General features: G+C 38.9%; 1 protein-coding gene across 7 annotated transcripts in view; it reads right to left on the bottom strand.

Annotated features, from left to right (window-relative positions):
- The window catches only part of CDKAL1 (CDKAL1 threonylcarbamoyladenosine tRNA methylthiotransferase), a 652,719-nt gene that overhangs the window by 435,790 nt on the left and 194,449 nt on the right, over positions 1–22,480 (bottom strand). For all 7 annotated transcript variants that reach the window (XM_033863886.2, XM_019945111.3, XM_033863888.2 and 4 more), the window contains one exon: positions 520–640. In XM_033863886.2, the coding sequence (XP_033719777.1) occupies positions 520–640 (121 nt within the window). The remainder of the gene's footprint in view (positions 1–519; positions 641–22,480) is intronic.

Here is a 22,480-nt window from a genome sequence, read left to right as displayed (position 1 = left end):
AATACTCTTCTTGGGCTTCCCTGGCGGCACAGTGGTTGAGAGTCCGCCTGCCGATGCGGGGGACACGGGTTCGTGCCCCGGTCCGGGAAGATCCCACATGCCGTGGAGCGGCTGGGCCCGTGAGCCATGGCCACTAAGCCTGCACGTCCGGAGCCTGTGCTCCGCAACGAGAGAGGCCACAGAGTGGCCCGCGTACCGCAAAAAAAAAAAAAAAAAAGAAGAAGTAATACTCTTCTTGAAAAGATTTTAACCAAGGGCAGAGCTGGAAAACAAAATCCACGTTTATTACCAAAAAGAAGTTAGAGTAATGTTAATCAAAGAAAAAAACACTTGCTGCATATATAAATGCAACTGCATACAGGGAACATCTTAGAGGGAACGATATTCATGTCTGATTTTTTTAAAAATTCATTTTTGATTTTTCTTTCCCAAGGAAATGTTCAACTACTTTTCTGTGTCATATAGCCAGGAAAATTCATGGAGTATATTGAATATTTTATGAGTTAGAGAAAAGCTTACCCAGTGTTGATGGAAATGATTTCTATCAGTGGATTCTTCCTAATCTTTGGCAAATCCAGTCGTGCTCCCCCCAACCGTTTTCCATTATCCTTTTTCTGACCCAGCAGTCTCACAGAGTGACCTTCAAATAAAGCATAGAAAACACGTTAGCATGAGTCATACAACTTCACTTTAATTTACTGCTTTCAACAAATGTGTTAATATTTGCATTTAACTTTTTCTTTTATGAAAACAAATAAAAACAACCTGGAGAAGATATGATCACTGAACCTAAGAAATACTACCAAAGGGAAAGGCAGCGGTGTTCAAGTCCTACAGTCAAAAGTGCTTTGCTTAGAATATCTGCACATTAATACTGCACAGATGAGAGAAACAGAAATATCCTCAGAGTGTCATTCCACAGGTACGAATGGCCCCTAACATAGACCAGATATGTAAATATATGAAGCAGGAAGGGTTCACTTGGGCACTGGCCCTGCAGGCCAAGTGCAAAAGCAGATCATCTGCTCAAAGCAAACTGTAAATCAAAGAAGTAAAGAATTAAAAAGTTGAGATAAAATGACACTCTAGGGGGGCTTTGCTTGGTGGCACAGTGGTTGAGAGTCCGCCTGCCGATGCAGGGGACACGGGTTCGTGTCCTGGTCCGGGAAGATCCCACATGCTGCGGAGCGGCTGGGCCCGTGAGCCATGGCCGCTGAGCCTGTGCGTCCGGAGCCTGTGCTCCGCGACGGGAGAGGCCACAACAGTGAGAGGCCCGCGTACCGCAAAAAAAAAAAGACACTCTAGGGTTGGATTTTTTAAGAACAAACAAAAGCTTTTAACCTTATTTTTTTTAAAACGTTACAAAAGAATCAGAACACTTCTAAGACCCATTAAAATGTTGAATTAATTGTAGTTACAGAAAAGTTGGAAGAATAGAATAATTCCCATCTCCTTGATATTCACTAAATATTATTTTCCATATTTATCATTTCCTCTATATACATATTATTTTTTATAACTTTACTGAAGTACATCCTGTAAAACTCACCCATTGTAAGTACCCAATTCAATGATTTTAAATAAACTTATACAGTTGTACAATCATCACAACCCATTTTTAGAACATTTCCATCACCCCCAAAACTCTCTCAAGCTTATTTATAGTCTATCCATGCTCCCATACCAAATATATTACATTTTGCTAATCTATCAACCAGCTGATGAACATTTGGACTGTTCCCAATTAACACCTTTTATAATAATGCTTCCATGAATATCTGAATACAGATCTTCATGCGGACATATGTGTTCACCTCTCTTAGACAGATTCCTAGGAAAAGAATTGTGGGTTATGTCATAAATTTATATTCACTTTTATAAGAAATAGCTTTTCCAAAGAAGTGCTCCCATTTTATATCCCACCAGCAATGTATGAGGGTTTGAGTTTCTCCATATCACCAAGACCTCACTCATACTGTAACTTCTGACAACAGCTATTCTAGTGGGCATGCAGTGGTATATTATTGTGCTTTGAATGAATAATATGCATTCCATAATGACTAACGATATTGAGCACCTTTTCGTGTGATTAGCCAATTGTATTCCCATTTGGTAAAATGTTGTCATGGTTAATTTTTACGCGTCAACTTGCCTGGGCCACAGGGTGCCCAGACATTTAGCCAAACATTATTTTGGGTGTGTCTGTGAGGGTATTTCTGGATGAGACTGACATTTCAATCAGTAGACTGAGTAAAGCACACTGCTCTCTCTAACACTGGTGGGCATTATCCAATTAATCAAAGACCTGAATAGAACAAAAATGCTGAGTAAGAGGGAATTAACCCCTCCTGTCTGACTACTGAGCTGAGTAACTGGTCTTTTCCAGTCTTCAGACTCAAGACTGAAATATCAGCTCTTCTTGGGTCTCGCACCTGCCCAGTTGCCAGCTGTAACTTACACCAACAACTCTCCTGATTCGCAGACCTTTGGACCTGGACTGGAACTACACATCAGCTCTCTACAGTCTTCACCTTGCCGACTACAGACATTGGGAATTTTCAGCCTCCTTAATGGTGGGAGCCAATACCTTATGATACACACACACACACACACACACACACACACACACACACACACCCCCACCCACCCCTATTGGTTCTCTTTCTCTGAAGAACCCTCACTAATATAAATGTCTATTCCAGTATTTTGTCAATATTTTAGTTATAGCATTTGTCTTATTGAATTATAAGAATTCTTTTCATATTCTGGTTATGTGACCTTTATGAGATATATAATTTTTAAATATTTTCTCTCAGTCTGTAGCTTATAGTTTCACTTTTACAATGGCATCTTTTGAAAATTAAAGTTTTTTTTAATATAATGAAGTTCAACTTATCAATATTTTATTTTACAGCTCATGCTCTGGGTGTCATATCTCTGCCTAGCCCAAGAGCACAAAGATTTCTCCTACATTTTCTTCCACAAGTTTTTTTTTTTTTAACGTCTTTATTGGGGTATAATTGCTTTACAATGGTGTGTTAGTTTCTGCTTTATAACAAAGTGAATCAGTTATACATATACATATGTTCCCATATGTCTTCCCTCTTGCGTCTCCCTCCCTCCCACCCTCCCTATCCCACCCCTCCAGGCTGTCACAAAGCACCGAGCCAATATCCCGTGCTATGCGGCTGCTTCCCACTAGCTATCTACCTTACGTTTGTTAGTGTGTATATGTCCATGACTCTCTCTCGCCCTGTCACAGCTCACCCTTCCCCCTCCCCATATCCTCAAGTCCGTTCTCCAGTAGGTCTGCGTCTTTATTCCTGTCTTACCCCTAGGTTCTTCATGACATTTTTTTTTTCTTCTTAAATTCCATATGTGTGTGTTAGCATACGGTATTTGTCTTTTTCTTTCTGACTTACTTCACTCTGTATGACAGACTCTAGGTCTATCCACCTCATTACAAATAGCTCAATTTCGTTCTTCCACAAGTTTTATCGTTTTCACTCTTATAATTAGGTCTAGGATACACTGTGTTACTTTTTGTGTATAATAAAGGTCTAAGTTTATTTTTGCACATGGATAGTCAACTGTCCCAGAATCATTTCTTTTCCTTCTTTCTCCTTTGTGCCACTGCCATCACACATATTAACATATACAGTTGTATAAACCCTAAAATACAGTGCTACAATTGTTGTTTTATACAGTTGTATGTTTTTTTAAAGAAAAATGTGAAAAAAATATATTTATAAAGTACTATATATTTACCCACATAATTACCACTTCCAGCACTCTTCATTTCCTCCTGGGGATTTCCATTTGGTACCACTTTCTGCCTGAAAAATTGTCTTCAGTATTTCTTGTAAATCAAGTCTGCTAGCAAAAAATTTTTTATTTGGAAATGTCTTTATTTCGCTTCATTTGTGAAGGATACTTTTGCTGGATATATCAACAGAATTCTTAGTTGACAGTTTTGTTCCTTGAGCACTGAATATATCACTCCACTGTCTTTGACCTCTAGTGCTTCTGGTGAGAAGTCGACTATTAATCTTGTTGTTCTCTGGTACACAGTATGTCATTTTTCTCTTATGCTGTCAAGATTTGCCCTCTCTTTCTACAATGACTACGATGTGTATAGGTATGGATATCTGGGACTTCTCTACATGGAATTCATTTAGCTTTTTGGATCCGAAAGTAATGGTTTTCATAAAATTTGCGAAGTTTTCATCCAGTACGGTTTAAAACTACTGTTGTTGCTGTTGCTGTTTTTCACTGTATCCTTTTCTTTTGTGATTCCCATGACACATTTTTTGGTGTGCCAGATGTTGTCCCAATGGTCTCTGAGGCCCTTTTCATTTTTCCTCTTTTCTTCTATCCAAATCAGATCATTTCCCTTGGTCTATCCACAGATTTTTTTCTTCGGCCATCTCAAATCTGCAGTTGAGCCCCTCTAATGAATGTTTTCATTTCAGCTACTGTACTTTTCAACTCCAGATTTCCTATTGGTTCTCTTTTATAATTCCTATCATTTTGTGATTCTGTATTCAAGTCACCGTCACCATCCTTTTCTTAAATGCTTTTCACATCGTTTCACTTAGTTCTTTCAAGTCTTTGCTAAATCCAACACTTCTGGCCGCTCAACGACAGTCGATACTGACTGCTTTTTTCCCGCTTGAACGTGGTTATACGTGGTTTCTTTGTATGTATCATAATATTTTGTTAAATACTAGAAATTTTAGCTAATATATTGTAGCAACTCTCAATTCATATTAATCACCCGAAGTGTAGTCTATGAAGTTTATGTCTCCACAACGAATGGTCATTAATCTCCTTTCTTAGCTTTTTTGGCTTTCTTCCCTCCAAAGCGTCACTTCCCAGCAGTCAATTCTGTATCTGCATAGCAAAGCTAAGTCAAGGACTGGTCACGTATATGCTCAAACACCTTAAACCAGTAAGATTCCTAACGATGTGCTGATTGATCTGTGTATGAGACGAGAGCATTCAAACTTAGGGCCATTTTCAAGCCTGCCCCACCTTTTACTTTCTCCTGGGCTTTCTTGGGTCCTCTCCCACCTTCTCACGATGTGCATACAAGCTCCAGCCAACAGATAAGTGTAGGCAGCTTGGGCCCACTCTGCTCCCTGTTGTGCCTGTGCACAACGTCCAATCAATTTACAGTTTGCGAAGACTCATCAAGCATCCTCTCTCTGTCTCACCTCCCGGAAGTCTCTACTAAATCCATGGCTAGTCTGTCTGTCTACCACTCCTGCCAAACAGGCCTACAACTTCAGGTGCGTAGAGCCAGAGACACCCCATCCCCTAACCCCCCGCCCCCCGTCACGCGCCATAAACATCTTCACTTTCCCAAACAGTCCTCCCAGTCAACTGAGCCTTCTTGGGAGCGGCAGTGAAGCTGCTGGTTTTTACAGCCTGCCCTGCCCTGGTTGAACAACCTTGCCCACAGAGCTGAGGAAGGAAAACGGCAGGAGCACCAGGCACAAACACCACAGACTCACACTGTTCTGACCCAAAGCTCAGTTGTTTGCACAAATAAACACTTCTCGTTTGCTGACTGCTTTTACTCACTTTCCAGAAAGCAAGAATGGCTTGTTTCTGACCATGTGTCCAGCTTTGTTGTTGCTTGTGGGGAGATCTGTTGACCTTCTCAGGCAGTCGTGCCACAAGCTAATCAGAGCCCACTTTTTAAAAGCAATTATTTAAAATAACTTCAAATACGTAATTAGTACAGATATAAGATTCTAAGCAATTATATGTATGTTTCATCACCCCTCATTTCAGAAAGATATACTGCTTAAACATCTCCTGTACAGACAGCTTTTCAGGACCAGAAGTAATAAAACCATCAGTCATGGCCTTTTTTGTACTAATCGCTTTAATAAGAAACATTAAGTACTTCATTCATTCTGAAAATTCTTGCTCTGATGGAGAAACACAGTTAGACTCAAGCATTTGGCATACCAGATTTCACAGATTTTCAAGATAAGTTGAACTCTTCAATCACAAGTCCAGTTAATGAAGAGGTGAGCAAGATTGGCATGATAACATAATAGTTCTCTGAGAGATGCCAAAAGTTCAATAATGACTACGCAAAGGCATGCTATTTTCATACTAGCCTGAGACAAATTTCATTATATCCTGCTGAGACTTCAGCAATATGAGCCTGTACTAATAACATTTGATAAATTATTCATCTCCAACTATCTACATGCAAATAAAGGAACATATCCTGCCTGATGATATAATGAGTTATTTTCCAATCCAATGATTCATTAAAGAGTGGCAGACCTAGCAACAGTCTGTTTTTTTCTTTAATTGAAAAATATACCACACTAAAAACAAAGTAGGAAATAACATAAAAGTCCCTCATTATATCTGGTCAAAGATGAAAGAAAGGAAATTCAACCACATAATGATTATTTTTTAAAAAAACAAGACTAGCAGAATAGAACTTTTATACTTGTTATACCATCTTTTTAAAAAATCCTTTTGCAAACAGAATTGCTATTTCAAAGTAACTCCTTAAATCTATAGACCACAGAATAAAAACATATACTACAAATCAATACCCATTATAGGTGCAGTTATCAATATTATTACCCTCTAAAACAAACTGAAATTTGACAGAATAAATAATAAAACTGAAGGAGATATCTTAAAGAAGGTGTATCTGTGGGACGAAAAGGAAAGGAAACAAGGACTCAGGAACAGGGAAACATGCTGAAGGAATAAAAATGTGAAAGGTAAAAAGGAAACTTTTGGAGCAAATTTATACTGAAAATGAACATGCTATACTTATGAAGGGACCAAGCCGTAAGGACCACCATTAGACACTCACACACTGCTTCTCTATACAATCCCTTCTGATTAGTCACTGATGCCTAGCACTGTGAAAGAAAAAGAACACTGCTCAATGAGTACCAATTTATTTTGTGACTACTGCGGATTTCATCACCCTTTGTGGCTAGACTGAAGAGAAGGAGAGGAAGAAAAGAAATCAGGACAACAGAGTTTGAAAGAAAAGGAGAGTGAAAATATTGGTTTTTACATCATTTCAATCACACGTAATAAGAAATTAAAGGAGGACGTATTAATAGGAACAGATGGGAACAATGATGCTCAGTGTGACCAGATAAACTGATAATAACATGAGACCACTGAGGAGACAGGGATAAAGATGTAAGTTATTAAAATAGAAATATGCAATTTTAATCCAAGGATGAAAAACGAAGACTGCCTTATATGTAGAATGGGACATACTCAAATGTTCTATTTCCAAGATTTTATCTTTCCCATTTTCAATGTAAATTCACATTTCATCTCCTCTAAATAATGGTCAAATATGTCTCAGTGGGCTTATTAACCATCTTTAATAAACATCTCTCTAAGTTGTTACTTACAAGTGTCACATAAAATTCAGTCCTGTTAAACCAAATTTAATTTTAAGCCCGAGGCTTTCAGCAGTTATTTATAAATCAGCTACAAAACCCTGATTCTGTGCTCGTTTTTACATTTGATCTAATCCAGTAAAGAATGTTACTAAACTATTTTTTTAGCTAAAATTATTATATATTACAAAGTATTGAACCAAAAGCTAGTTTGTTTTATATAATTCACTATTATATGCACACCTGTGAATTCATAACACTGAAAAACCTACACGAAAAAAGGCATATTTTGTACAATAATGGCTATACTCGTTGAATCAATGTTCAGTGTGGTTTATGGATCTTCATGAGCAAATCATCTTTCCCAAATCCCACAGTGCTAACTGCACTGAACATTATTAGAGCTGAGGAAAAACATCCCACCCATACATACTAGAAAGCCCTGTCTGTCAACATGTCAAGAAGCCAATTATAATGGTCATTCAAAAGCAGAAAAGTACCCACCCCTGTAATATAAGCATATATGTAAACACATACGCGCGTGCGCGCGCGCACACACACACACACACGCACACACACACACACACTGATAGAAACAGGACTACCTACAAAATAGGTATTTATTAATTAAATTATGTTTCTACATACAAAGCAATCGTTCCCCCTCTGGTTCTCAAAGCTAAAGTCATTTGTACAAGTTAGCCTTAGAATATCATTACACATTATAGAAGCACCAATAATCTGGCAACTTGGACTCCAATTGTTTATTTCTTTTTCCTTTAATTTCTTTTTCTTCTAAAGCCTCTATAAACAGCCAGACTTTCCTTCAATACTTCATTCTTCTCACCTAATTTTAAAGGCCATTCACTGTTTCCTTAATATGTTACCACCCACCTCCACTACCACCAGAGAGGCCTCACGCCAAGTTGCTGTCATCTCTTATACTAACTGCTCTCACTTCACACAAATTCAGTCCTATTAACAGACATTCTGAAGACCTATCTGAACCCTAAGCTCTGGGTAGTCCTGCTGGAAAGCTTCCTAATAAAAGCAAACCCAACCCAATGCTGGGGCAGAGGGTAAGAGAAGACTGGTAGATATACAAACAAAAACAAAAACAAAAAAATGAGTAAATGCACTACAGACATCAATTCTCACTTAAGAGAGCCCCATCAATTTGAATATTGTTTCAGAATATTAGAAAGGAAAGCTCAGTTTACTGTTTTTCTACAAAATGCTTGGAGCTGTTACTCAGCATGGCCTCCAAAGGCTTTTTAACTACTTAATTACACAGAAAAACAAAAATTTAGCCCAAGTTTGTCTCTGCTCCGTTCAATGTCATTCCTCATATGTCAGCTCCTCCCAAGAAAGCAAGCATCCTCTAATGGTCACACTAAGTAACTCTCCTGAAATATTCTCATTTTAAAAGAAGAAAGCAAAGTGAAACAAAGATGTTGGGTTAAGTGAAAGAAGCAGCTAGTCTGGGTTGGAAAATTTTACCCGAAATGCTAGAATTGACTCAAAACACAAGATCATTACAATTCAAGCGCCAATTTTAGCTACTAAGATTTCAGCAATTACTAAGAATTTAAATGTTAACTAGAACGATGACACCTAGAAAAAAACATTAAAATAAGAGAAGAATGGTAAGAATCAACTGTCCAAAAAGACAGAATTCAAAGCGTGAATCAAAGTATAAGCAAAGAGAGCCTCTACTAAGGTCCTGATGTTACCAGCATGCATTTCCAGAGTTTTGGGTTGGAGAGGAAGCTAAGATAAGGACAGAACACAAAGTTTAAATCCCCTCAAAGTTTGAGGGTTATTTAATATCAAAACTCTTCTTGCACAAAAAAGTATCTACACTATAATTATAATGATGTGAAATTTATGTATGATTCAGAACTGTGGAAGATGTAAAGATGAAAACATGTTGGAATGGAGAATTCTAAGGCAACTTTTTCTTCCATTCGTACAGCACTGTTGGTACAACTAATGACAACTATTTTCAAGTCATCATACTGGACAAAGAATATAAAAAATAAATAATCCACATAAGCAAGATGTCTTCTTATAGTAATGGAAATACCTTCTGGAGGCAAACTACCAGAAGCATTTAATTTTATGATTTAATTACATCTTTTGCAAGCAGATATACCTTTTATGACAGTGGGAGATTTATACGGTGCCAACTTACTTTTCACAATCTAAATCAAGTGTACATCAAAATACTCACAAGTCAAAGCACTCGCACATCAGTTAACTCCACCTCAGTACTGACCCTTAAAAGAACTCAGGTGGTTGGCTGTCTTGCTACAGTAGGCTCCCCTGAATTCTATATATTTCTTTTCTTTTTTCCCCACACTCTATTTATTTACTTTTTTATTTTTAAAATTTGTGTTGAAGTATAGTTGCTTTACAATGCTGCGTTAGTTTTTACCATACAGCGAAGTGGCTCTGCTATACGTATACATATATCCCCTTTTTTGGATTACCTTCCCATTTAGGTCACCACACATCTCCTGAATTCTAGTAGCTCCAAGGCTTTAATGTTTTGGGGTGTTTTTTTTGTTTGTTTTGTTTTGTTTGTGGTACGTGGGCCTCTCACTGCTGTGGCCTCTCCCGTTGCGGAGCACAGGCTCCGGATGCACAGGCTCAGTGGCCGTGGCTCACGGGCCCAGCCGCTCCGCGGCATGTGGGATCTTCCCAGACCGGGGCACAAACCCATGTCCCCTGTATAGGCAGGCGGACTCTCAACCACTGCACCACCAGGGGAGCCCTGGGGTGTTTTTTTTAACATCTTTATTGGAGTATAATTGCTTTACAATGGTGTGTCAGTTTCTGCTATATAACAAAGTGAATCAGCCATACGTATACATATATCCCCATATCCCCTCCCTCTTGCATCTCCCTCCCACCCCTCTAGGTGGACACAAAGCACCGAGCTGATCTCCCTGTGCTATGCAGCTGCTTCCCACTAGCTATCTATTTTACCTTTGGTAGTGTATATATGTCCACACCACTCTCTCACTTTGTCCCAGCTTCCCCTTCCCCCTCCCCAGCTTTAATGTTTATGGCATAAAGCTACTCAGTACTTCCGTTTCAGTAAGTAAAGCATCCATGGCAGCAATGCAAAAACTTAATCACTGCTCATGCTCAAACCCATATTCCCCAAATTACTGCACCAGGTGATGAAAGCAGAGATAACAGACCTAATAACAGATGGCATTCAAGCTCCTAAAAAAAAAAAAAAGAGAGAGAGAGAGAACAACACTATACAAGAATAAGGAACCTGTAAGCCACACTTAGCTCAGATCCCCACATCGGATCATGAAGGAAAATGTCAAGCTCCTCCTGCAACTCTTCAAACCCTTATAAAGTGTCACCGAGGAGCGGTGGGAGGCAGTATAAAGGCAACCTAAAGGGGCGAAGTCAGGGAAGGGGCATCCGGCACTTACTTGTTGGCTTTAAATTCACAATCTTAGTCCTCAACCCCTTGTGACTGGCATTACCAATGCCCTTCTGGAGAAATGAAGACAGTGAAATAAGTGTAGAAACGTACGAAAAACAAAGAGGATGGACATTTTACATCACCACACAATACACTAATGCACATGCACAACCGAAACAGAAGTTCCAAAATGCTACAGATGAGTAAAAAATGAAGTAGGTTTGAAATATTATTTTATCAATATTTAGATACAACATAAAGACTCCCCAAACCCAACCCCCCCGCCAAAAAAAAAACCTATTCTGTCCTGAGTCATCACAATGACTTCTGCCCTAAAGGGACTTACAGTCTTGAGGAAAACAACTTGTAAACAAATAACTGGAATGAAATGTCAGACATGGTCTGATCAGTGTTTTTAAGGACAGTAGATCACCATGAGAGAGTGGTCAACTCTCCTAAAAAAAGATCAGGAAAGGCTTCGAGGAGAGATGACACTGTAGTGTGGGAGGCTGAGCAGGCCAGAAACAAGTTACATACACAACTACATAGATTTCCCAGTACATCCGGACACAATACTGCTAACACAGCCAGCACAGATCTTTGCTACAAATCCTGTCTGTTCATCTTCTGCTTCTTAAACCAGCCTATCGCTAAAACCAGAATTCACTGAAAAGATTTATTAAGACTTGGCATAAAGGAGCTCCACTGTGAAAAACCCCACCTTCAAAAATTAAATGCCTCTAAACATAGTTTATGAGATAGGAATTATGTGGGTTTGAGATATGCATTCTTAGTTCTAATCAAAAGACTGGCCAAACATTATTTTTAAAGGTTAATTCAAAACCTCAGTATTGAACACTGAAAAACAAACAAACCAACCTTAATTCAAGAATTTAAAATTAATGTTGGTTGTGAAATGTTAAAGACTGAAAGTTATCTACATCAAAATCCTTCAGATTACAGCTTCAATACTTATCTGGCCTAAATACAAAACTAGAATTTAGAACATAGGCCATAGCCTTAAAAAACATGGAAGGACTTTCTTGACTTAATCATTTGACAGTAAAAACAGTATAAACTGTGTCTTACCTTAAAACCTTCCGAAATTACCTTTAAAAAACACACCCAAGAGAGTTCTCTCTGCAGAATCTCTTTAGGTTTTTACTGGTTTGATTAGCTTCTTTATTGTTTGCTTACAGTTAAGGAATACGTTTACTCACTCATTTCCTAAATTAAGCACCCTTATAGCAAGGTAAGACTAAAATATTCTTTTCAGATTTTTTTTTAAAAAATATAGCAAATCTTTATTAACGCCTTACAAAAAAAAGTTTTTATGTTGCCACAAAATAAAATGGCAAGTAAAACTGAGAAGCAGGAAAGGGAAAAAGAAATCAAAGAGGAAACAAGAAACATGAAGGAACAAAACGTGTAAGTGAGAATATGAAAGGGAACTAGAAATGGTTGAGCCGTGACCTTAGTCAATAGGCAGGAGGGATGGAGATAACAATAAATGGGTCTCACTTTCTCACTTCCCTCCATTCAAGGTAAGCAGCTTAACAGAACCTAAAGAACTTGAGATTAGAGGAATAGGTTTCAAATTATAGTACACTGAGGCCTTGCTATATAATCAGTAATGCCAGGGTTCCTGTGGAGTACAAATGAATTAACGTATACGAAAGGGTAAGCTACAAAGAGCCAGACAGAAGGTAATTACAGTTGCTACTATAATTAATGCAACTGTAATCTTATCAAGACCTATAATGCTAATGACGTTTCTCAAAAGCAAGAAGGCAAGGAGATTTTTAAAACTTTCAATCACTGTAAAATAAATTCAGATCCCATTTATTTTTAAACCTCTGGAGAACTAGGAAATAGGTCACAAATAATTGCATTGATAATGATAATCAGATTTGCAAATGATTTAATATTTTAAATATATAAATCAAAGTAGATTCAAGGTCATCCCTCTCAAATCACTCACTGCATTCCGATACAAGTTCTTGAATATGAGGGAAGAGAAAGAAGGCATAAGTAGGGTACCAGAAACTGCACCTGACCCTGGGTAAGTCTAAGCATAGATGCCAGAGAGCCATGGCTGTTTTCCCACCCCAGGACATCTGAGTGATAGGATGCTTACCACTGTGACAGTGGCTCACATGGCAAATGAATCTAGGTGAAGGGCCACATGGCAGAATCTCCAAGCCCCCCAGCTTCCCCAGGTTCAACGTAAGCCACCCTGCCATCTTCCCACTCTGGCTAAGGGTCCCTCTCCAAGCAAACACCCTTGAGAATCACTGCTGCAGGTGATGTTCACACCTTGCATTAAATCCTCTCAAATTACTTTTTTCCCCCCAGCAATCCCAGTCACCAAGATGAAAACTGCCTGCCTCAAAGTCCCAAAAATAAATATGCCCCAGGGTAGAAATGAAAGTTGCTTTAGAGAAGCACAAAACTCCAAGTACACCACTTGTCACCACCTAGGATGGCATTACCACGGAATAGAGTAAAGGCAAAGGAGTCAGGGAACTGTGCTTTACTGAAGACCCTCTTCACTGGAGAATACAAATACATACAAAAGAAAAATGCATGGTATGTCTGCCACAAATGCCTTCAAATTCATTTTGTAAGTAAGAAGGTATGGGGAAAGAAAAAGCAAACTCTGGCATGTGGAGATTAGGATGCAAGAAAAAGCTAGTCACATTACAATAACTTTTGCTAGAGATCACTGTCCAAAATGTCAATGTCTCATTCTAATGACAGGCTCTGAAACTCAGTTTTATATTACAGACTCCAACACTCCTAGAATGTCAGTCAGAGCTGCAGGGACCTTCCATGTCATACAATTTACAGCCCAGGAAACTGAGAACAACCAGGTTGCGTGGGTTGTTAAACACGACGCTGTTAGCGGCAGACCAAGTAATTCAACATAACCCTTCACATCCTCAATCCATGATTCTAGCCCATCACAGCACCAGACTTCAGGGCAGCTTAAAGAAATGGGGCACTTGAATTTTCAGAGTTACGCTAAAGATTTAATGTGTTAGAAACCATCTTTCACAAAGACATTTCAGTTACTATTTATTACTCAATAAAATGTATGCCTTGTTATAACAGTAGTACTGATAAACTTCTCCTTAAAAATCCATCCATAGTTGATATCCTAACTGGAGATTCTGCAGATGAGTCCCCCCACCCCCAAACTAATAAGTAAGTGAAATTAGTGTTTATTCTCTCAGTCTCAGAAGTAACTGCTACACATATGCTGTGTGCTTTGTAGAGTGTTATGGAATGAACTTTTAAAAGAAAAGATGTGCATCTCCAAACATTAGATACAAAACTGTATCAACTGAGCATTCTTTCTCTATACCAAGTGCTAACAATACGAGGTTTTCTAAGGAAAGGTCAATGGTATCACCTAATAAAAGACACCCTACAACTAGTCTCATTAAATAAATTCTTCTAATTCACAAAATTTTCAAGAAAATGAGAAAATCAGATTTAAATTTCCTGTCTAGTTACATCTGAGCCATCAAATTACTCTATGTTGCCAGTTTTTTTTGGTTTTGCTTTTGTTTTTGGTTTTTTTCGGTACCGGGGCCTCTCACTGTTGTGGCCTCTCCGGTTGCAGAGCACAGGCTCCGACGCGCAGGCTCAGCGGCCATGACTCACGGGCCCAGCCGCTCAGCGGCACGCGGGATCCTCCCGGACCAGGGCACGAACCCGCGTCCCCTGCATTGGCAGGTGGACTCTCAACCACTGCGCCACCAGGGAAGCCCTATGTTGCCAGTTTTTTCACTTGTTTGTGTTATATGATTTTACTGGCAATAAAATATCAATATTTGTTTTTTAATAAAATTTTCAAAAATGTCATAATTTTTATGTATATTTTGCTACTGGAGTTTTAGATACTGTACCTCTAACATCACCTGGTTTCTACTTTGTATTTCTATTTTTACAGAACCCAGCTACAAAGTACCAAAGAAGAATTACCAATACAATACAATTTACTATTGTGTTAAAGAACAGTCAAACTGCAACAGAAAATACCACAATCAACCTACAATTTCACCCTCTATTTAAAAAACATAATAAATCTGCTAGGATTATTTTCTCTAAGTTTATCATCCCAACTATTCTCATTATATTTTACTAAACAAAAATAGTAGATTCTTTAAATGAAGACTAACGCTTCTCCAGACATGCAGTAAACCACACATATGCACGCAGAGTATAAAGGCAGTGCACCGCGTTCCAATTCTCTACAAAGGTAGTTACAACAAAGGAAGAACTTAAGTACATTAAAGGTTTTTTATTATATTAATTTTAATGTTTTCTATGAGAGCCTCAAAACAGGATTAACTGATCTACTTGTCATTGTTTACTAAATAAATCCTATTAGAATAAATAGAAATTAGAACTGTGGGACTCAGAAATTGTTATATCTGAGAATACCAAATACCTGCAATGAAAATTATTAATACACAGACATGATAAATGTTCAAACTTTATAAACTGTTTTAACATGAACAGTTCTCACAAAACTCTAGACTACAGTAACGCATTTTTAGAGAATTCAACAATACTTGCAGTCTCACCTTCATGGAATCTGCCAAGGCAGAATCAAGCTTTGCAAAGAGGTAACAGGTAAGTGCAATTTTCACAGCAGCCAAGTCCCTGTTAATATTTAAACAAGGAAGGATGGGGCTACTTTACCAGACAGATCAGTGGGACCACTAACACAAGGGTTGGGTCATGGGAAGCCTGAGAAGTTCAAACTTAAAGTAATTTCCTCTCCTTGTTTTGAACAATCAAATCCAGTGAACCATTATAACAGCGTTACGTGCAAACTCTAACACGATCATCAACCTAACAAACTATTCAACACTATGCACCCTCCCCACTTGCACTCTGGAATGAAGAAGTCAAAGTTAATGAAATACCCAAGTCTTCATATCAATAAATTCCATTATTAATAAAAGCTGGTTGCAAACCATAAGATAATGCATCTTCAAACAGAAAGGGAAATATAAGTGATGAACACACAAAAGCAGTGTAATTAACTTTAAGACAAACCAAAACATATAAAACAAGCCTGAAGCCAGCACAGCAGAATTCACCTGGGGGACAAATTTATGCATTTATTTGAGTTTTAAAAGTTTTAAAGGCAGAAAAATATTTGACAAATTAAAGTTACTTAACTACTTTTATTTTAAAAAATAAAATAAACATGACTACTTCCAATGTTTAAAGAAGACTCTTTACAGAGCATCTATTGGCGATTTTGGAGATAAATAATTCTGGGACTGCTTAGTGTTTCTGTGGCTAGAAACAGGACCGATAATTTAACTTATAAAGTTAGAGAAATACAGACAAGACATTGGTGGTTTCTCCAATAAACAGTCCTTGCCAGCCATTATTCCAAACTAGCTATTATAAAAGAAAGTGATGTGAAAAATCAACTTACAGTCTTATGGCAGAACTTTGCTGCTTGGGACATAAAGACATTTGCCTGGTCTTACTTCTAAAATTATTATGATTTGAAAAAATGTTACGTAAAAGAGATACAGTGAATAAAAATAAGTTCATTCTAGAACATATAAGAAACACAGAGGATAAATAAGTAAAGTTAGAGGACTGGTTATTTGAGGGAAACAAAGCAGGAGAGAGAAGGGAAAGAAGACTGAAAGGGACATGAACTGACACATCTAAGAAGGTGGCAAAATGCAATGTTTACCAACCTGTAACCACATATTAACACAGAACATAAACTTAGAACAAACAGGCTCATGAGAAAAAAAAACAAAACTAAATAACAGCAATAAATTTCTGGCACCTTTAGTTATTAGAAGGCAGAAGTTATCACCTATCTAATTACACCAGTGAGACTGGGAAGTGTTCCCAACATGTAAAGCCAATGCACAACTTTTTCTACTATATTCAGACTATAGTAACTACATAAGAGATTACATAATGTGATGATGCGTAAGAGTATCCATTCAAAGCATATTTCAACATCACTAATCATTAGAGAAATGCAAATCAAAACTACAGTGAGGTATCACCTCACACCAGTCAGAATGGCCATCATCAAAAAATCTACAAACAATAAATGCTGGCGAGGGTGTGGAGAAAAGGGAACCCTCTTGCTCTGTTGGTGGGAATGTAACTTGATACAGCCACTATGGAGAACAGTATGGAGGTTCCTTTAAAAACTAAAAATAGAACTATCATAAAACCCAGCAATCCCACTACTGGGCATATAATCTGAGAAAACCATAATTCAAAAAGAGTCATGTACCACAATGTTCATTGCAGCACCCTTTACAATAGCCAGGACATGGAAGCAACCTAAGTGTCCATCGACAGATGAATGGATAAAGATGTAGCATATATATACAATGGAATATTACTCAGCCATAAAAAGAAACGAAATTGCATTATTTGTAGTGAGGTGGATGGACCTAGAGTCTGTCATACAGAGTGCAGTAAGTCACTTCTTCAGAAAGAGAAAAACAAATACCGTATGCTAACACATATATATGGAATCTAAAAAACAAACCAAAAAAATGGTTCTGAAGAACCTAGGGGCAGGACAGGAATAAAGACAAAGACATAGAGAATGGACTTTAGGACATGGGGAGGGGGAAGGGTAAGCTGGGACGAAGTGACAGAGTAGCATGGATACACTACCAAATGTAAAATAGATAGCTAGTGAGAAGCAGCCACATAGCACAGGGAAATCAGCTCTGTGCTTTAGGACAATAAAAAGTAACGAACTATTAAATACTTCTAATTATCAAAATTTTCAAGAAAAAGAGAAAATCACATTTAAATTTCCTGTCTAGTTACATCTGAGCCATCAAATTACTCTATGTTGCCAGTTTATTCACTTGAGATAGGGAGGGTGGGAGGGAGACTGCAGAGGAAGGAGATAGGGGGATATATGTACATGTACAGCTGATTCACTTTGTTATAAAGCAGAAACTAATACACCATTGTGAAACAATTATACTCCAATAAAGATGTTAAAAAAAAAAAAGAAAAAGAAAATTATTTTATTGAAAAGCAAATACTGAAAAAGGAGATGTGCTTTTGTGGTTCAATACTATCCCAGATGTACCATGCTATATACCGAAGCTCAGTTCACTTACTCATTAAGTTTAGAAACATCTTCAAGTAAATCTCCACCAGACATCGAAAGAGAAGTTACTAAGTCATTAACACTGATAAAACCACACTTGAGATAGTTCCGCCTTACAGTCTCAATTTACAAAAAGTTTATATTCTAAATTAGTATCAAATGCAAAGTACAATTCTGACAGAGTGAAGATTAATAGCAATGTGTTAAATAAGAAAGAGCTGTTTGGTGAAGCACCCTGGGAATTTAGGTCAGCCTAATCCAAGATCACATCAATTACTGAGAAGGTAGGGGAAATGGAAAATCAATTAAACTTGCAGATTGTACCATACTGGAAAAGCCTTCAATTACCAACACTGGAGGCAACTGAAATCAGACTAAACGAAATACCAGCAAACATATTAAAACAACTGAGGCCTCCTTTATTAGAGACTGACTAGAGAAGAAATATGACTTAACAGTAAAAACATTTTTCTATTTTCAATACACAACATTTATTTGCAATCATTTATCTTAAGATATCTGGTTTGACTACCTTTCCCAAAGACAAGAACTTTTTTAAAGATGTTTTTTGTTTAGAGGATTTCATATATATATATCAGAACAAATACCCAGATTTATATGTCCTTCAAAGCTTTTATACCAAAAAATAAGGGGGGGGGGGCTTTAATGACCATGTAAAGCAAGACTAAGGTGCATATGAGTATTTTTTAAAGAAAGAAATGTAGGAGGAGCTTCACGATGGCGGAAGAGTAAGACGTGGAGATCACCTTCCTCCCCACAAATACATCAGAAATACATCTACATGTGGAACAACTCCTACAGAACACCTACTGAACGCTGGCAGAAGACCTCAGACCTCCCAAATGGCAAGAAATTCCCCACGTACCTGGGTAGGGCAAAAGAAAAAACAGAGACAAAGAATAGGGACAGGACCTGCACAACTGGGAGGGAGCTGTGAAGGAGGAAAAGTTTCCACACAGTAGGAAGTCCCTTCACTGGCAGAGACGGGGTGGGGGGTGGGGGTGGCAAGGGGGAAGCTTCGGAGCCGCAGAGGAGAGCGCAGCCACAGGGGTGCGGAGGGCAAAGCGGAGAGGTTCCCGCACAGAGGATCGGTGTCGACCAGCACTCACCAGCCCGAGAGGCTTGTCTGCTTACCCGCCGGGGCGGCCGAGGGCTGGGAGCTGAAGGTCGGGCTTCGTTCGGAGCGCAGGGGTTGGCGGCGTGAACACAGCCTGCAGAGGGTTAGTGTGCCACGGCTAGCGGGGAGGGAGTCCAGGGAAGAGTCTGGACTTGCCAAAGAGGCAAGAGACTTTTTCTTGCCTCGTTGTTTCCTGGGGTGCCAGGAGAGGGGATTCAGAGCGCTGCTTAAAGGAGACCCAGAGACGGGCGCGAGCCGTGGCTATCAGCGTGGACCCCAGGGATGGGCATGAGACGCTAAGGCCGCTGCTGCCACCACCAAGAAGCCTGAGTGCGAGCACAGGTCACTATCCACACCCCCTTCTGGGGAGCCTGTGCAGCCCGCCACTGCCAGGGTCCCGTGACCCAGGGACAACTTCCGCGGGAGAACACACGGCGCCTCAGGCTGCTGCAACGTCCCACCGGACTCTGCCACCGCAGGCTCGCCCCGCACACCGTGCCCCTCCCCCCCCAACCCCGGCCTGAGTGAACCAGAGCCCCTGAATCAGTGGCTCCATTAACCCCGTCCTGTCTGAGCTAAGAACAGACGCCCTGCGGCGACCTACACGCAGAGGCGGGGCCACATCCAAAGCTGAGCCCCAGGAGCTGTGCGAACAAAGAAGAGAAAGGGAAACCTCTCCCAGCAGCCCCAGAAGCAGCGGATTAAATCTCCACGATCAACTAGATGTACCCTGCATGTGTGGAATACCTGAATAGACAACGAATTATCCCAAATTGAGGAGGTGGACTTTGGGGGCAACAATATATATATTTTTTTCTCTTTTTCTCTTTTTGTGAGTGTGTATGTGTATGCTTCTGTGTGTGATTTTCTCTGTGTAGCTTTGCTTTTACCATCTTTCCTAGGGTTCTGTCTGTCCGTTTTACTTTTTTTTTTTTTTAGTATAATTTTTAGCACCTGTAATGATTGGTGGATTTGTTTTTTGGTTTGGCTGCTCTCTTTTTTAACTACTTAAAAAAATTTAATAATTATTTTTTATTTTAATAACTTTATTTTATTTTATTTTATCTTCTTCCTTTCTTTCTCCCTTTTATTCTGAGCCGTGTGGATATCAGGCTCTTGGTGCTCCAGGCAGGCGTCAGGGCTGTGCTTCTAAGGTGGGAGAGCCAAGTTCAGGACACTGGTCCACAGGAGACCTCCCAGCTCCATGTAATATCAAACGGCGAAGATGTCCCAGAGATCTCCATCTCAATGCCAAGACCCAGCTCCACTCAATGACCAGCAAGCTACACTGCCGGACACGCTATGCCAAACAACTAGCAAGACAGGAACACAACCTCACCCATTAGAACAGAGGCTGCCTAAAACCATCATAAGACCACAGACACCCCAAAACACACCAACAGATGTGGATCTGCCCACCAGAAAGACAAGATGCAGCCTCAGCCACCAGAACACAGGCACTAGTCCCCTGCACCAGGAAGCCTACACAACCCACTGAGGCAACCTTAGCCACTGGGGACAGACACCAAAAACAAGGGAACTATGAACCTGCAGTCTGCGAAAAGGAGACCCCAAACACACTAAGTTAAGCAAAATGAGAAGACAGAGAAACACACAGCAGATGAAGGAGCGAGGTAAAAACCCACCAGATCTAACAAATGAAGAGGAAATAGGCAGTCTCCCTGAAAAAGATATAATGATAGTAAAGATGATCCAAAATCTTGGAAATAGAATGAAGAAAATACAAGAAACGTTTAACAAGGACCTAGAAGAACTAAAGAACAAACAAACAGTGATGAACAACACATTAAGTTAAATTAAAAATTCTCTAGAAGGGATCAATAGCAGAATAACTGAGGCAAAAGAACAGATAAGTGACCTGGAAGATAAAATAGTGGAAATAACTACTGCAGAGCAGAATAAAGAAAAAAGAATGAAAAGAACTGAGGACAGTCTCAGAGACCTCTGGGACAACATTAAACGCACCAACATTTGAATTATAGGGGTCCCAGAAGAAGAAGAGAAAAAGAAAGGGACTGAGAAAATATTTGAAGAGATTATAGTTGAAAACTTCCCTAATATGGGAAAGGAAATAATTAATCAAGTCCAGGAAGCACAGAGAGTCCCATACAGGATAAATCCAAGGAGAAACACACTCAGACACATATTAATCAAACTATCAAAAATTATAATTCGAAGAAAAAATATTAAAACCAGCAAGGGAAAAACAACAAATAACGCACAAGGGAATCCTCATAAGGTTAACAGCTGATCTTTCAGCAGAAACTATGCAAGCCACAAGGCAGTGGCAGGACATATTTAAAGTGATGAAAAACCTACAACCAAGATTACTCTACCCAGCAAGGTTCTCATTCAGATATGACGGAGAAATTAAAAGCTTTACAGACAAGCAAAAGCTAAGAGAATTCAGGACCATCAAACCAGCTCTACAACAAATGGTAAAGGAACTTCTCTAGGCAGGAAACACAAGAGAAGTAAAAGACCTACAATAACAAACCCAAAACAATTAAGAAAATGGTCATAGGAACATACCTATCGATAATTATCTTAAATGTAAATAGATTAAATACTCCAACCAAAAGACACAGACTGGCTGAATGGATACAAAAACAAGATCTGTATATATGCCGTCTACAAGAGACTCACTTCAGACCTAGGGACACATAAAGAATGACAGTGAGGGGATGGAAAAAGATATTCCATGCAAATGGAAATCAAAAGAAAGCTGGAGTAGCAATTCTCATATCAGACAAAATAGACCTTAAAGTAAAGACTATTACAGGAGACAAAGGACACTACATAATGATCAAGGGATCAATCCGAGAAGAAGATATAACAACTGTAAATATTTATGCACCTAACAGGAGCACCTCAATACATAAGGCAAATGCTAACAGCCATAAAAGGGAAAACAACAGTAACACAATCATAGTAGGGGCCTTTATTAACACCCCACTTTCACCAATGGACAGATCATCCAAAATGAAAATAATTAATGAAACAGAAGCTTTAAATGATACATTAAACAAGATGGACTTAATTGATATTTATAGGACATTCCATCCAAAAACAACAGAATACACTTTCTTCTCAAGTGCTCATGGAACATTCTCCAGTAAGATCATATCTTGGGTCACAAATCAAGCCTTGGTAAATTTAAGAAAGTTGAAATCGTATCAAATATCTTTTCCGACCACAACGCTATGAGACTAGATATCAATTACAGGAAAAAAATCTGTAAAAAATACAAACACATGGAGGCTAAAGAACACACTACTTAATAACCAAGAGATCACTGAAGAAATCAAAGAGGAAATCAAAAACTA

Source organism: Tursiops truncatus, chromosome 10 (assembly GCF_011762595.2).
Source record: "Tursiops truncatus isolate mTurTru1 chromosome 10, mTurTru1.mat.Y, whole genome shotgun sequence".
In the NCBI taxonomy this organism is placed as follows: domain Eukaryota; kingdom Metazoa; phylum Chordata; class Mammalia; order Artiodactyla; family Delphinidae; genus Tursiops; species Tursiops truncatus.
This window is presented reverse-complemented; position numbering and strand designations above follow the sequence as displayed.